At 53.2% G+C, this 16,010-nt stretch overlaps 1 protein-coding gene across 9 annotated transcripts in view; it reads left to right on the top strand.

The window, feature by feature from the left end:
* Positions 1 to 16,010, top strand: part of CCDC57 (coiled-coil domain containing 57) — an 85,490-nt gene that overhangs the window by 27,089 nt on the left and 42,391 nt on the right. For all 9 annotated transcript variants that reach the window (XR_016018043.1, XM_088788909.1, XM_088788907.1 and 6 more), the window contains 4 exons: positions 244 to 387; positions 5,391 to 5,494; positions 7,664 to 7,864; positions 12,522 to 12,708. Coding sequence is in view for 8 of the 9 variants with exons in the window: in XM_088788909.1 (XP_088645035.1) it covers positions 244 to 387; positions 5,391 to 5,494; positions 7,664 to 7,864; positions 12,522 to 12,708 (636 nt within the window). In the remaining variant the exon portion in view is untranslated. The remainder of the gene's footprint in view (positions 1 to 243; positions 388 to 5,390; positions 5,495 to 7,663; positions 7,865 to 12,521; positions 12,709 to 16,010) is intronic.

Raw genomic sequence — 16,010 nt, 5'->3', positions numbered from 1 at the left:
GGTACGGTTGTTGCGTCTGTGCACGGCTCGTGGGGTTGTGGGAGAGTTACGGGTTTGTTGCCGATTGCTGAGCCCTCCATGGGAAGCCCAGTGAGTGATGGGGGGAGGATGGCACATGGGTGCACGGGGACAGTGTGGGGGGTCAGTGACACGAGCAGACAGAGCTCGGTTACACTAATGAGACAGGAATGCGTGTGCCCATGTGTCACCTGTGCTTATGGTTTTGGTGGGGTTTTTTGGCAGATTACGTTCTGGCCCTTGAAGCAGAAATACAAAACCTGAAGCATAAATTTAAAACCCTGGAAGAACAGCTGGAAGAGCCTTCGAGGGCGTCCTTGTCTAATGCTGACATTCAGCCCAGTGTCAGCACCTCAGCAGGAGCCACAGGTGAGAGTCCCTGTCCCGTTGTGGCACACACTCTGTCAGTCTTTTTTCTAAACTGCAATGCAAATCCCCAGAAAGTCCGGTGTGGGGACCATGCCGACATCGGGCCCCGTCACCAGCACCCCCGTCAGCCGGGCGTCGACCCTCACCCTGCAGTTCAGTTTCCATTTTCACGGAACAGAATCCCATGCTGTAACTTCTGTGCTCTGCTTCTCCTACACGATGCTTGGTGACAACGCCCGGCCGCTCTCCATGTTCGCACACCCTGTGAGCAGGCCTGGGGCAGCCAAGTCTCCGTCCCGCCACCATTTAGCGTCATCGGTCCTTCTCATGGTAGCCGTTGTGCTGAGCCCATAGGACATCTGGTTATGGCTTAACTTCGCGTCATCCTGTCAGTGAGGTGACCACCTTTTTCTGTGTCTCTGGGGCCTGAGTCTGCTTAGGCCGCCATAGCAAATGCCACAGGCTGATCTTAAACAACAGGCATTGACGTCTTTACTGGTGCCTCTTGGTGAACAGAAGGTGTTAATTTGAAGACAAATGTAGCGGTCAGCCTGTTCCTCTGTGCTTAGTCCAACATCACAGGGTCCCTTCTCGTTTTCTCCTGTTCCATTTTTCTGACTTCCTTTTCCGACATGAGAAGCCGGGCTCCGCTCTCACAGTACTTACTTCCCTGGACGTCGGCAGCCTCCCACTGTGGCCGCCACCCCTCCCCACACAGGCCCGCTCTGTGGGCGCCTCCCTGGCCCTGTCCGTGCTCTGACCACCAAGCCAGGCTGCCCACCACACAGGCGCCCCTCACCTGGCTAGGGTGCTGTCCCCAGCTGGATAGCCCACCCAGGGTCACCAGACACAGTCCCGGCACCCCCTCACGCCACCCACTGAGCGGCTCATAGGGTCGCTGTTCAGGAAGGAGAGGAAAGCAGCAGGACTGTGCCTGCGTCGGCTCGTCTCAGGTCCTGGGAGGCTCTTCTTTCCCAGGGCTGCTGTCTTTTATTTCTTCTTCTGTTATTTCTCCTGCCGGGCTCTCCAAAGGGTGTCAGTAATAGCGGACTTCTTCCTGATCTTGGAAAAACTTTCATCATTTCACTTTTAAGTTTAATGTTTGTTGACCTTTTTTTCTTCATAGGAAGTTTCTTCTTATTCCTATTGTGATACAAATCTGTATTTTTTGTCACGATTCTGTCAGTTTTTGCTCAATGTATTTTGAATCTTTGTTGCCAGATCTATACCTCTAGAATTGTTAGGTTTCCTGGGTGAATTGACGCTTATGTCATCACGTAGTTTATGCTGGCAACTTTCTTTCTCTGAAGGGCACTCCATCTGATACCAGTTAGGTCGCTGAGCAAACATTCTTTCTTTAGTGTGTGCGTGCTGTGTCTTCGTCATCCTACCTCCGTCATCTTATTTGAAGTGAATTTATTGAAGGCAGCATACAGCCAGGTCAGTTTTCTCCATCCATTTGGCTAATATTTTCTAACTGATACATGTGTGCCCTTTACACTTGGGGCACTTATTGCCATTAGGATCAAGCCTGCCATTTAATGTTTGTTTTCAGTTCCTCAGCTTTCTCTTTTCTGCTACCTGTGGGTTACTTGAACATTGCTTAGTGTCCTGTTTTATCTACACTTTTTCAGTGTATTTCTTTGGGTAGCTGTTCTGATGGTTGCTCCAGAGATTACAGTATACTTATGCGTCACAGTCAACTGTGTCAGCACTTTACCGTCTCAGGTGGAACACGGAAGCCTCACCACCGGTCAGGCCCCTCCGTCCCCTTTGTTGTCACAGAGGCCATCTCCCCATGCACCAAGAACCACATCACACAGGATTCTCATTTGCACCTGTTAGCTGTCGAACGTCATTTTAAAAACTCGAGAGGAGCGACATCACCTGCCGCAGGTGCTGGGATGTTCGCCTTTCCGTGACGCTTCCGTATGCCTGGCGTCCTGTTCCGTTCCGCTGTCAGTGCCCTTCCGCCTGAAGTACTTCCTTCGGCAGTTCTTTGACAGCAGGTGGACTTCAGTTTTCCTTTTTCTGCGATGTCTCTGTTTCCCCTTCATCCCTGAAGAACGTACTCACTGGGATAACGTGAGGAGCTGACAGTTGTTTGCTTCTCGCACTAAATACATTGTGTCACTTCCTTCCTGTGAGAAGTCAGGTGAGCATTTCTGAGGAGAACGCCGTCACCACTTGAATCAGTTCCTTGTAGGTCCTGCTTCCGAGAGGCCGTCTTTAGTCTCAGAAATGTGTGATGTGTCTGGGCATAAATTTCTTTGGCTTATCCTATTTGGCATTGAATCTGAAGGTTTATGTCTTTTGCCAAATTTGAGTTTTCAACCATTATTTTTTCAAGTATTTTTTCATGCTCTTTTTTTCTTTCTGGGACTTTGTCCGATGATTAAAAAAAGGTAAAATCTGTTGTTATTCTCCCACAGGTCCCTGAGGCTCTGTTATTACTTTTCCATCTGTTTTCTCTATTGTTTAGATTGGATAATTTCTATTATCCCTCTTCAGGTTCACCAATTCTTTCTTCTGTCATCTCCATTCTGATATTGAGCCCATCCAGTGAGGTGTTTATTTTAATTTCAGTTCTAAAATTTCCATTTTGTTTTTCTTTATATCTTTTACTCCTTTGCTGAGACTCATTTTTCCATTTATTTTAAGAGTGTATCGGATTGCTTGTTGCAGTTGCGTTGAAATCCTTATCACATAGTTCCAACACTTGTGTCATTTTGTTGGTACCTTTTACCATCGAAGCTGAGATTTTCCTGGTTGTTGGTGTGATGGATAATGTTGGATTCTATTACTGGATGTTTTGAGTGTCATGTTCTAAAGTCTGGTTCTTACCAAATCTCTTTTAGTCCTACCTGTACTTGGTTAGGCTGCCCACCTTTGCCCACGCTCTTGGTCTGGGCTCAAATGTGCACTTACTCTCCAGGGCCTTGGCGATGCCCGTCCTGTCGGCCTAGCGCCAGAGGCTGTGCAAGGCCTGGGTGGTATTGTGCCGCAGAGCCCGGCTCTCGAAGCTTGGGCTGTGCGGATGCTACTAGACTGCGCACAGGCTCCTCAGGGACGCTGCACACGACTTAGGAATCACTTTCTGTGCCCCCTCTTCCCCCCACCCTGCACACCTCCCTCCCCACATGCTCTCACTGGGAGGGCTGCTGTCGTTTGAAGAGTGCAGGGTGGGGTCCCTGTCTCCCGGGTGCCCGTGTGCACAGGGATTATGGAGTCAGAGGCTCTCTGCCCGTGGCCTCCCTTTGCCTGGGGTCCTCGTCCCAGTCTGAGCTCATGGGTGTCTCTGGGTTGTGGCTGCTCTAGCACTGAAGCTGGGAGATACAGGAAGAAAGAAAGGACCAGAAGCGCCGCATCTCACTAGAAAGTTGCAGAGCCGTGGGCCTGCTTCCCCTTGCCGTCCGGTGTGTATGCCCCCACGTCAGTCCCGTGACAGAGGGCATTGGTGTACATGGCCATCTCTTCCAGAGCACGAAGCTCACACTGGTTCCCAGTGTTAACCAACCTTGTGTTTCTGGAATAAACTCGACGTGCAATATGTTCTCTCACTAGCATCTTGTTGGGAATTACTCCGTTTGTGCCGATGAGTAGGACTGGACTGTAACCGCCCTTCCTCGTGTTGCTCATGTCAGTTGCTCTGGCCTCATAAACGTGTTGAAAGATGTTCCCTGTTTCTGTTTTCTTTTGTTTTTTCTTTTGTTTTTTAGATTTTATTGGGGAAGGAGAACAGGACTTTATTGGGGAACAGTGTATAGTTCCGGGCCTTTTTTCCAAGTCAAGTTGTCCTTTCAGTCTTAGTTGTAGAGGGCGCAGCTCAGCTCCAGGTCCAGTTGCCATTGTTAGTTGCAGGGGGCACAGCCCACCATCCCTTGCGGGAGTCGAACCGGCAACCTTGTGGTTGAGAGGACGCACTCCAACCAACTGAGCCATCTGGGAGGCAGCTCAGCTCAAGGTGCTGTGTTCAATCTTAGTTGCAGGGGGCACTGCCCACCATCCCTTGCAGGACTCGAGGAATTGAACTGGCAACCTTGGGTTGAGAGCCCACTGGCCCATGTGGGAATCGAACCAGCAGCCTTCGGAGTTAGGAGCACGGAGCTCCAACCACCTGAGCCACCGGGCCGGCCCCTTGGGTGTCATTTTTTTATGTTATATTTACTAGAGAATTCTCCATTTAATCTAAATTGTCAAAGTTTTGGCATAGAGCTGCTTACAGTCTCCTCCTATGAGTTTTAAAGCCTCTGGGATCTAAAGAGATGGCCTTTTCAGTCACCACCCTGTTTCTATTCCCATCTTTCTTGCCTGGTCTCACCAGGGTTTTATTATTTTAAAAACCTTTTCAAAGAACCAACTGTTGGTTTTGTTGATCCTTGGTTATACTTTTATTTTCTGTTTCCTCAGTATCTAACATTAGCTTTATTCATTCCTTTCTTCTACTTTATTTGCTGGTTCTTTTTCTCATATTTTGAAATGGATATTCAGCTCATGGATTTTTCAGCCTTCTTTTCTAAAATAAGCTTCTATGGCTGTAAATATTCTTTTCTCTACTACTACTACTATTATTATTATTATTATTATTATTATTATTTTGGTTTGTTTTATGGCTGTAAATATTTCTGAGAGGACAGCTATGGATGCATTTCTTACATTCTGATAAGCACTGTTTTCATCATAATTCAGTTCAAAATAACATCTAATGTCTGTTGTGATTTTTTTCTTTGTGGGCTGTGTGACATTTCTGTTAATTCCCCAACGACTAGGAGACTGGTGCCGTTTGACCTCCACCAGACACCAGGTGGTAAGGTTGGACTTTTCCTGTAAAAATTCCTGCTTTCTTGGCAAAGGATTATACTTTATGTCCAGCACATCTCAGTCTTCGTAGAGACCCCGTGCCATTACTCATCTTCACATCGAGGGGGACCAGCACTGACAATGGCTGTCCTTCTGTCATGACCTTAGGGGACCTGAGCCTGACAGAACCACTCTCTCTACAGGAGGAACTGTGCCTGCTGCTGGCGCGTCCACAGGATTAGCGCTCCGGAGGCTGGGAGATAGAGCACAGCTCTTGAACTTCCTGGTAGCCCGGCTCAGGCAGAAGGTACGGCCGCCCCGCCCACACTCAGGCCCTGCATGTGTCTGACTGGGCAGTGCTCCTGGAGTGGGCAGCATGCGGGCTCTGGAGCCAGCTGCTGGATGCCAGCCCTGTTGTGCCTTCGGACATGTCGCTGGAACTCTCTGTACCTGTTTCCCTCCAACGGATGGGTTATTGTGAGGAGTGGCTGGTTTGTCTTGTGTGCCTTCCCAGGAGGCTCAGGAAGTGCCTGGGAGACAAGAAGATAGTCTGGCGATGGGTGGCCCTGGCGGGCGAGTGAGGAGCCTGTTCTCTGCCGCCATGCTGCCTGCTGCCCATGCAGGACTCTTCAGTGGTGTCCCGTCTCGGTGTGAGGTTGGCAGGAGCATGCAGCAGCAGTGGCGAGTCCTCTGAGCCCTGCCCTGCCAGGGCAATCACAGTCACGGTGTCCTGTGCAGACAAGACAGATGTGCACAGTCCCCCCTGTTCCACCATACTGGGGTCACAGCTGTTCTTTATTGTTGCACATTTACAAAATCTCCTTTTCTATTGTGGTAAAACGTACATAGCAAAAGCTTACCGTTTCCAAGTGTGCCTGCCGTTCAGTGACAGGAGGTACAGTCATGATATTGTGTAACCGTCACCGCTGTCTATTCCCAGAAGTTTTTCATCGTCCAAGCAGAATCTGTCCCCATGAAACATGGAGCCCATCCCCTCCCCCAGCCCTGGAGCCTCTGCTCCTCCTGTCTCTGAGCCTGGCTACTCAGAGCTTCGCGCAGCCGGAGTCACGCAGGGTGACTTGTGAGTGGCCTGTCTCCCTTTTCATAACGCTCATCCATCGTAGCATAGCTCATCATTTTAGTGACTGGGCAGGCCCGGTGAGCACCCCACACTTTGTCCCTTCACTTGACAAAGTGTCCACCTCTGGCTGCCCTGCACGGCTCTCTTAAGCCCGTTTTCAGTTCTTCGAGGTGTGTGGAAGGACAGGATTGCTGGCTTGTGAGGTCGCTTCTCTGAGTGATGTTTGAGGAGCCGCCAAACTGTTTTCCACAGTGGCCGCACCATCTTACTTTTCCACCAGTGGTGCGTGAGGTTCTGATGTCCCCATGTCCTCACCGACACTTGTTATTTTTGTTTGTTTGTTTGTTTATTATGGCTGTCCTGGTGGCTGTGAAGTGGATCTCTGTGGTTTTGATTGACATTTTCCTGATGACAAATGATATTGAGCTTCTTTTCATGGGCTTGTTGGCCATGTGTATGTCTTCTTGGGAGAAATGTCTGTTCAAGCCCTTTGCCCATTTGTTTTCTATTGTTGAGTTGTAAAGAGTTCTTTAATATTCTGGATACAAGTGCCTGATCTGATATACGATTTGCAAAAATTTTCTCCCATTCTGTGGCTTGTCTTTTCGCTTCTTTGATAATGTCCTTTGAAGCACAAATGTTTTTAATTTTGATGAAGTCCAGCGTACCTGTTTTTTCTTCTTGCCGTACATTTGGTGTCGTGCCATCCTGTTGCCTTTTGCACACCTGTTTCTCATGAGACAACATAAAGAGGAGATTTTACATGTCTTTTTAAGTTGAGAAATACATAATTACACTGTCCTTTAGACTCTGCATCTTCTGTGAAACAGAACACCCCACTGGAAACACTATTCTGAGCTTTCCACAAGCTGCAGGAGCAGGCGATGCTCCAGAAATCTGGTGCTTTGTCTTGACTGAAAGTACATTTTTACTGTTGCGATGGACGTGAACGTGACCTCTCTCCTGTTTCTGTTAATAGGATCATAGATCTGCACACACATGGGGGGAGAGGTCTTCTGGGCTGCTATTTCCAGTCGCACCTCACTCCTGGAGTTCACAGGCTTGCACACTCACACACGCACACACACATGCACACACTACAATCAGGATAAACATTTAAATAGGAGCTTCTCATTTTCTCTTGGAAATCACAGATGCTTCGATTATCCTGGGGAAAATGTCCCCCTGGATGTTCCTTTTGTTTCTTTGTTAATTAACGGAGTCTGTTTCCAGATGATCCCTTTTTAGTGTGTATGTGACAAATTCAGAGAATCGAATAGGAATCATTACAGGGATCCCTGTGTTTGGTCGTCTGAGGATGAAACTACCCGCCTCTGCCTTCTGCACACGGTCCCGGTGGTGCTACTTCCTGACGATGTCCTCCATGGTCCCCAGGTGCTGCAGGAACCCCTGGACAAGGGCACTGTCCGGTGTGAGCTTGCCCACGAGGTGGACCAGGTGTGCCTAGAGGTGTTGGAGCTGCGGAAGCGGACGGCTGAGCTTGAGAAGCATCTTGGGACAGCCCCAGAGGCAGGCGGGGGGCCTCCCAGCCAGCAGCAGCCACGAGCCCCAGACACCGTGGTCCTTGGGAGAGAGGTGGGTGGCCTGTGCCGGCCTCCGATCAGCTCTGGCCGTCCAGGGTCTCACTGCAGAAGTGCCCTGTGGGTGCTGCCTGATGGCTGGTCTGCAGAGCCTCCAGCCCCTGGGGGGGCTTGCCCTCTTCCTTGGTGGGCTCTGTCCTTGGTGGACATGCTGCCGAGGGGCAGTCCCAGCCTTGGTCGTCAGGGTCTTTCCGACCCTCCATCCAGAAGTCGTTGACAGGAAACACATGCGTGAAGAGGGCTGTCCTGCCCTCTCAGCAAGAGTCCCTTCTCTGTGAAGCCTCGAAACCAGGTGCTAACTTGGGGCTGTTCCTTTGAGGGGAACCTGTTTTTCCATGAGCTTCTCAGTGTTTGCTCCCCCTGTGCCCGTGACAGCAGGGCCACGGTGCGGGCGTCGTGGGACTCCCTGTCCTGCTCAGGCCCTCGGTACCCGGTCCCGTCTAGCATCGGGGCTGGGTCGGAGCCGAGGTTCCGAGCCGTGGAGAGAGCTATGTGGCTGCGTGTCGTCCCCCGCACACGCCTGACAGCCGGCCCCCTTCCCGCTTCCCGCTTCCCGCTTCCCGTAGGCTGTGATGGCGGTGTTTGAAGAGCAGACTTCCCTTACGGGGTCCTCTGACGTGGCTCCTAGACCGCGTCAGGGGTCTGTGGTGACCTGTGGTGACCTACTTTTTCACCAGCACAAGGAGTTAGGACAGTAACATGATGCCTGGTGGGCACTAGGAGTTCTCTCACAGGAATAGCCTAGAAGTCGGAGGCCACACGCCGTCACGTACAGCCAGTTTTGAGTGGTACTTAGGGACCTAAGCAGCATGGGCCTCCCAGAGCCACTGCTGGGCTGTGAAAGGGCTGGGGGAGGACATGTGGTCTGAGGTGCTCCCTGGCACCGGAACACGAGGAGGGGCCAGATGTGCCTGGGGGGCGTGCGGGGCGGGTGTGGAAGGGGCAGGAGGCGTGGGGCTGACCTCGGCACTGCCGGGAAGAGGATGCCATCCCACAACCTTCCCGCGCGCGTGTGCATCCTGGCGTGGGGGCTCTGTCGCGGCCACCCCATGTCCACACCTTGTTGCAGGTGCTGCCCGGTGCTTGGTCACAGTCAGGGGCTGGCAGTTCTCTTGTTAGCAGCCCTTCCACTGGTGACTCGCTGGGCCCCTTGCTCAGGGTGAAGGGAAGAAATCGTGCAGATAAGCAGGATTGAAATCAAGGTGCTTGACCCCCTGGCAGACAGGCTGGGAGCTGAAGCGGCTGGAGGCCCTTGCAGCCCTCCCTGGGCAGCTGGGGGACAAACTCCCTGGGCCTTAGTTCTGTACAGCAGTCAGGGTCTCACGCTCCTTACGTGTGTAAGTGTCCTGTGACCTTGGGGAGGTCACTTCCTGGGTGAGAAATGTGAGGCCTAGGCAACTAAGGGGCCAGTCCCTCTGCCCAGACCGGCCCACCCAGGCTTCCGCCCATAACTGCCCAGCTGTGTGTCTGCAGGCACGAGGCTCCCACGTCTGGGAGACGGCTACATGTGGGGAGAGGGGCTGGAGTACTGGGGTGGAGTTGCCAGCATAGTCATGGGTTATTTTAGAGACAGACAGAAGCGTGCGCGTGTCCCAGCTCTTGGCTTCTGCACTTCCCACAGCTGAGAGGAACCAGCATGGAGATGTGACACGAGGTCATAGGAACCTGCCTAGGGCCCCCCCCCCCCCCCCGCCCCGAGGAATCCAGGCCAGTCAGCCCTGGAGTCAGGGTCATAGTCCACTGAAGAAACGGGGCTCAGGAGGCCGTGTTGATGCAAATAGACTGAAGAAGAAAGATGTGGAGAGGGAAGCGCCCCTTTACAGCCGCCTCAGCACATACCAGGGCGATGCACCTGGAAAACTGGCACTGCAGGCTAAAATTAGGAGCAGGTCCTTATGCGGTATGTCCCACGCGTGAAGTCTCAATTACAAGGGAAAGCAGTAATTTTCCAGGGAGCAGCCTGCAGACACCACTTAGCCGAGGGGTCAGCTCCCGTCGCCGACACTGGGACAGACAGACGTTGCGGGCCTCTGGACCGGCCACACCGGGGACATAGCCTTACTCCCAACTGTAACCACGAGGAGACCTCAGACCCCAAACCGAGGGACACACTGAAGTCATCGGGCCCAGGGTGCCAATTAGGGAGTGGAGGGGACGCTGGACCCAGGACCCTGGACAGCGGAAAACAAGCTCTGAAGGGTGTTGTGCACGTTTGGTGCATGGTGCTCTGGGTCATCGTGTCGGATCCATGTTAAATCTCCAGGGTTGATGACTGGTAATGAAGACAATGTCCCTGTTTTCAGGAGGTACAGACTGAAGTATTTGGGCATAAAGGACAGTGTCTTCAACTTACCGTGTAGCGGCTCAGGGGCAGGTAGTGATGGGCCAGTGGCCGCCACGCGCACCTGGCCAGGCTGTGTGGAGCCCCCAGTGCCTTCCTGCAGCTTCTCTGAAAGGTTGAAACTCCACCAAGTGGAAGCCAGCGCCCTCCTTCTCCAGCCAAGTCGGGGTCCTCGGTACAGTGGGAACCCCCCTCGGCTAGGTGCCCCCAGGTTCACATTTGCACGTTTCCCTTGTCTGTAGCGCCCCAGCCCTAGAGAACTGAGGGCCACCCCTCCTCCTACCACTCCACCCAGTCCTGAAAACCAGAACCGGACTGGGCTGCCTCAGGAGCACACGGCCAGGGCGCGCTGGGTCCACTGGGGGGCAGTGTTTGCTCTCGGTCCTCCCGTGGGCTCCCCAGGGAAGCCCGGGGCTACTGGGGAACCATGGTGCAGCCTGACAGAGCGCCGTCTGCGCCTGCGTTTGGGGTTCGCTCTGGTCCTGGCCTCAGCCTCCAGGACTTCTCTGTGGAGCCCGTCAATCGCTACCCTTGGGAACAGGGTGATCATTGAGACACCTCTCCCTCTATTGCTCTGGTCGGCATCTGGACCAGTGGGGGTGGACAGCTGCACAGGGTGGGACCAAGCACGTAGCCATTCAGCGGTCTCAGCTGGGCCTCAGGTTCTCGTGACTGTCGCGCCTTTGTTGTGGGGGGAGTTAGCAAAGTAAAACCACCTGAGCCCACGATCATGGGGTCCCTGGCTGCAGCCCCCCACCCCCGTGTGCAGCCACTGAGACGAGAACATGGCCCGTACAGGATCACAGGCCTGGGGCAGTGTCACCTGTGCTCGTGCTGGGCCATCTTTGGGGACGGAGCTCTGCTCTTGAAGAGTGAGTTTTCTCTGAAATCTCTTAGGCATTCTGAGGTTTGTAAATTCTGTTTTCAGGATTGTTCTTTCCTCACTTAAGAGAACACGAGTGAGTGTACAGTGTGTTCCTGCAGCGGACCAGGCTGGTCAAGCCCCCACCCCAGTCATCTGCTGCCCTTGGACACGCCTGGAAGGCTGTGACACTTTCATGGTGGCATGGCTCAGCCCGTTGAAGGCGTATGGGGCCCCTACGCATGAGCCCAGCTCCAGCCCCCATTCCTCCAGGCCTGTCCCAGCCCCTCCACAGGCCCGGGGGCCCCACTCATGTCCTGCGTCCCTGAGAGACAAGCAGGTGGAAGCCCCGCTCACTGGGAAGACAGGTCGCTGGCTGGGTGCATGGGGCTGCAGGGCTGCAGGACCAAGTGACTCTCCCTTACGTGGTCCCACCGCCACAGCCCCCTTCCACGTGCCACAGTAGCCTGTGTGGGCAGTCAGTGCGCCTCAGGTCGTGGGAGAGCACCGCGCGTGCCAGCCTGGAGAGGTGCCTCGGGAAGGGGCAGGGACAGGGAGAGCGGGCTGCCAGTTTCTTGTGCTGGCGCCAGGTCAGGGCACACTGGCTTTTCACAGGGTCAGGAGTGTCCTGCTCCCTCAGGGCCTTGGATGCCACTGGCCCCTCGTGGGCCCCTGACTGAAGAGACAGCCCCCCATCCTTCTTTCCCTTTCTGTTATTCTCCACGCCCCACCTCACTCCAAACACGCCTCCAAGTGTGATGGCACGTCAGCGTAGGAGCCATTTGGTGGGCACAGGCCAGGACGTCCAGGACAGCGGTGGGGTCGGGACTGGGGGATGGGGTGCTCAGGACTCGAGTGCTGGCCCAGAAGCCCCAGGTGCTGCTGCCTCCCCCCTTGGCCTCTGCTTTTTCTCCGCACTGTCGTCAGGATGGTGGGGAACTGGGGCCGGCCTGCGGTGGCTGAGAAAGAGTCCACACAGATGGCAGGTGGAGAAAGTGCCCAGACAGAGCCGGGAGGATAGGGACAGACGCTGAGGAGTGGGCTGCGGGGAGTGGGGGAGGCGCCCCAGCTGCTGAGTGCGGGTTGGGAAGGAAGACAGGGAGGGAGGCTGCCGCCAGGCCTGTCCTGCCCCTTTCATGCCAGGGGCTCCCGCCTCACGGGCCCTGGGGGCACTGCCAGCTGGCTCCTCCTGTCCTCACTGGAAAGACACAAAGGCACACTGGGGGGTGAGGAGAAGGACCCAGGATGTGACTGGGAGATTCAGGGGCCTCATTCATGCCACTTGTCAAAGGCATCGGGTGCATGGCCGTTGTCCATCTCTGCTAATGCCTGCAGACAGTGGTCCCTTTGGAATGGCATCTGTCACCCAGGGATGCCAGTTTTGAGATGAGCATTGCACCCCCACTGCCAGATAGAGGGGCTCATCTCATCGGCGGGTTTGGTTCACAGGGCCTGGCAGATGTAGGACCGGCGGGGACCGAGGGCCTGGCGGTGCAGCCTTCACCGGCCCTGCCCGTGCAGCGACTCCAGAGGAAACTGAAGGAGGCAGCCCGCAAAATCCTGCACCTGCGCCTGGAGAAGGAGCACCTGGTGGAGCTGGGGAACCGGCTCCGCGCCGAGCTAGGCCGGCCTGCAGGTGAGCCAGCAAGGGTACCGGCCAGGGACGCCATGCCCTGGGGAATGGAGGGAACCGCTGCCAAGGTGCAGGGTGAGGAAGGCGGGAGAGAGAACAGAGGCGCCCTGTGGAGGGAAGCAGGGTCAGGAGTCGGTGCGGTGCGGCCTAGTCTGGGGCGGGAGTGCGTGAACCTGCTGGCTGGCAGCACTGGTGAGAAAACCCACAGGTGAGGACGTGGCCGGCGGCCCATGTGCACCGTGAGCAGCAAAGGCTGCCATGCTCCCAGGCTGGCTGTGGCCGCCTGCGTCTCTGCTGCGACCTAGGCTGGGGCCGTCGGCCGCAGATGTGCAGGCTGCCTGCCTCAGAGGAGCTGGTTCCCAGGAAGGCGGCGACGCTCTTCAAAACAGATGCGCACACTTTTCCCTTTTGTGGCCATTGCTGAAGCAGCAGTGGCCAAAAGGCCGTTCTGTGTCTCTGTGGCTCCTGACCGGAGCCAACACCGTAAAAATCATTTCACTGCACCTCCCCACACCCTCAGGAAGGCTGTGTGTCCTCTGCCAAAGAGCTGACACAGAAGCACTGTGTTCGGTTGGGCGTCCGAGTGGGTGACGGGGTCCAGGTGGCGGAGAGCAGCACATGCACCATTTCTGCCCTTTCTCGGTAACAAGGAAGCCAAAAGTAGGTGAACCTGTGGTCAGCAGTTAATGGTTTGTTATTTTACTGTACTTGGAAATGATCCAGACATTTAGTGCGTTCTCTTCATTTCCTTTAACTTAGGAAAACCCTAAGGTTGTATGTTACCAAAGAGACTTAGGAAACTATTTAAGTAAACACTGGGAACAATAACTGCAAAAAAGCTCGGCAACACTCATCTTATTTGCATATATTTAATTCATTTGATTTTCATAATCATACTTAGATACTCATGAAAACTTTGAGACATTACACAAAGTCAGCTATCACCCAAGCTACTCTTCTGGATGACAGATTTTGTAACAGTGGTAATATGAACTTATTTGATTAATAACCGAGGTAGAATAAAAGTTGTATGTCTGCATGATAGATGATTCTGATAACTCTGAAAACATGCCTATTTTAGTTAAACCAACAAACTTAAGCTTTTATTTACCAAAGATTATTTTATATCCTGCTAACTTGAAAAAAACATTTGGGTTAATTTCTGTATTTGTTGAGAATTTTTATGTAAGTTCTAAACCAATTAAATAGAGCTCTTTTACAAATTACTGTTAGCAGTGCCATCCGGGGGTAGAAAGATGTCACACATCTACCACATATGTACATAGACTCACACACAGGTGCAAACAGCTCTCATTTTTTAAATTAGTCACTAGATGGGTAATAGTAGCACAAAACTCACTAGGTTATAAGAGAACAGTTGGATCCAATTTTTGGTGGTAGTTGGAATAAGTTAAGTTCGCCTGCTCAGAAGGCCAAAGCTCTTTTTACCAATATTTGTGGATAAGATTTTTAAGATTTCTCATTTCCCAATTTCCAAATATTTCCTTCTCTGCCCCTCCCCCCCTTTTTCCCTTTAATGAGAAATGTATCAGGCAGGACTTTGAATTGCTTCCAGAGTTGCAAGTCTGGTTTTGCAAAGATTTGCAAGTCAAAGACAGCTGTTGTCAGTCCCCACAGAACTGGATTCTAGCTGAGCATCAAGGCTGACCCATCCACCCACTCCACTCCACTGCTGTGTGTGTCGGGGAGGTTTCCCATCCGGAGGGAGTCGGGAGTTCTGTCCTGACACACAGCATGCTCATACGATGGCCTCTGATGGCTCCTTTCTGAGCTCACTGGAGGAGGGTGCTCTGGGGGCCGTGCGGCCATCTGATAACCACAGGACAGTCATGGCAGGAGGGACAGACAAACAGCCCCTAGGAGCGGGGTTGGGAATGGCCATTAATCTTTCCAATTGCTCTGGAAATTTGGTGGGATCTTCTGAAGTGGAGGGTAGCGAAGGGCTTTGTAATTTACAAGAGTTGTTCCCTTCCAGGGGACAGGAGTTCCTCGTGGTGGGGGGTCCAGGACACCCTGCAGAGGACAGCAGGTGCTCAGGCAGGTGCTCAGGGCGGTGGCTGCGCGGCCTGGGGGGTAGGAGTTGTTGGCGGGACAGCAAAGCGACCCCTGGTGCCGTCTCGGGGGCTGCTGCTAAGTTTATTTCCTGGCCTTCACAATGTTTCCAAACAGATAAATAGAGTGGACTTGTTTGGGGCCCTTTAATATTGGGGGGACCATTGGGGATCCTTTGGCCCTCCCAACTTTAGGTAGTGCTGTAATCCACACTTTGTTCTAGTGCATTAATGACTATTTCTTAATCACTATTTTAAACTTTTCACCTTGTTTGGACGAGTCCTGTGACTCTCCCTTCAGCATCTTTCCATCTTCATGTTGATTAACTGCCATTTTTCCGGTTGCGTTTAGTTCAAGGGCAAAGGCCTAAGAGAAATTCCTACCAGGCTCTGAACATCAGCTCTGGACGTTCACTCAGACCAGTGGCCTCCCATCTTATTTTATTTTAGTTTTTAAAATAGCAGTAAATATGGGCCGGCCTGGTGGCTCAGGCAGTTGGAGCCTGGTGTGCCTAACGCCAAGGTTGCCGGTTCGATTCCCACATGGGCCAGTGAGCTGCGCCCTCTACATCTAAGATTGTGAACAATGGCTCTCCCTGGAGCTGAGTTGCGGTGAGCTGCCATGGGCTACTGTGTGCGGCCAGGAGCGGCTGGTGGCCAGCGTGAGTGGTCGGCAGCCAGTGTAAGTGGCCGTGTACTGCTGTGTGGTGCCGTGAGTGGCCGACCGACAACCAGAGACCGACTGCCTCAGCAGTGGGGGGAGCACAAGGCTCATAATACCCGCAGGGGCCAGGGCGCTGTGTCCTACACAACTAGACTGAGAAACAACGGTTTGAACCGGAGTGAACCGGAGTGGGGGGAGAGGTGGAAGAAGGGGAAAAAAAAATAACAGTAAATCCATTGAAACCCATTAATCTCAGGAGGTTGTTCATTGACAGAAACGTTTGAGGATCCTCCCTGGGTCTCAGCAATTCTCCAGTGACAGCCCTTGGCTGGGCGTTTGACCCGACCGAGGGGGTGTGTGGCCTCAGGTGGCCTAGTGGGCTGTCTCCCCAGAGGAAGGGCCGCTCAGCCGAGAGGAGGGGCAGTCTTCTGCATTAGGTGCTGTGACAGCTTTACTTTTTTGCTGGCCTTGGACCACAAGTCTTGGGTGAGGCTGTTCTGGCGTCCCGCCGCCTACTGAGGGCACTTGACGCCCGTGGAAGCAGGTGTCCTCTTCCTCCAGCTGTTTGG

The sequence above is a fragment of the Rhinolophus sinicus genome, chromosome 12 (genome assembly GCF_057876585.1).
Source record: "Rhinolophus sinicus isolate RSI-liver-muscle chromosome 12, RSI-T2T, whole genome shotgun sequence".
NCBI lineage: Eukaryota > Metazoa > Chordata > Mammalia > Chiroptera > Rhinolophidae > Rhinolophus > Rhinolophus sinicus.
The sequence above is the reverse complement of the archived record's forward strand: the minus strand, read 5'-3'. Positions and strand labels throughout refer to the sequence as shown.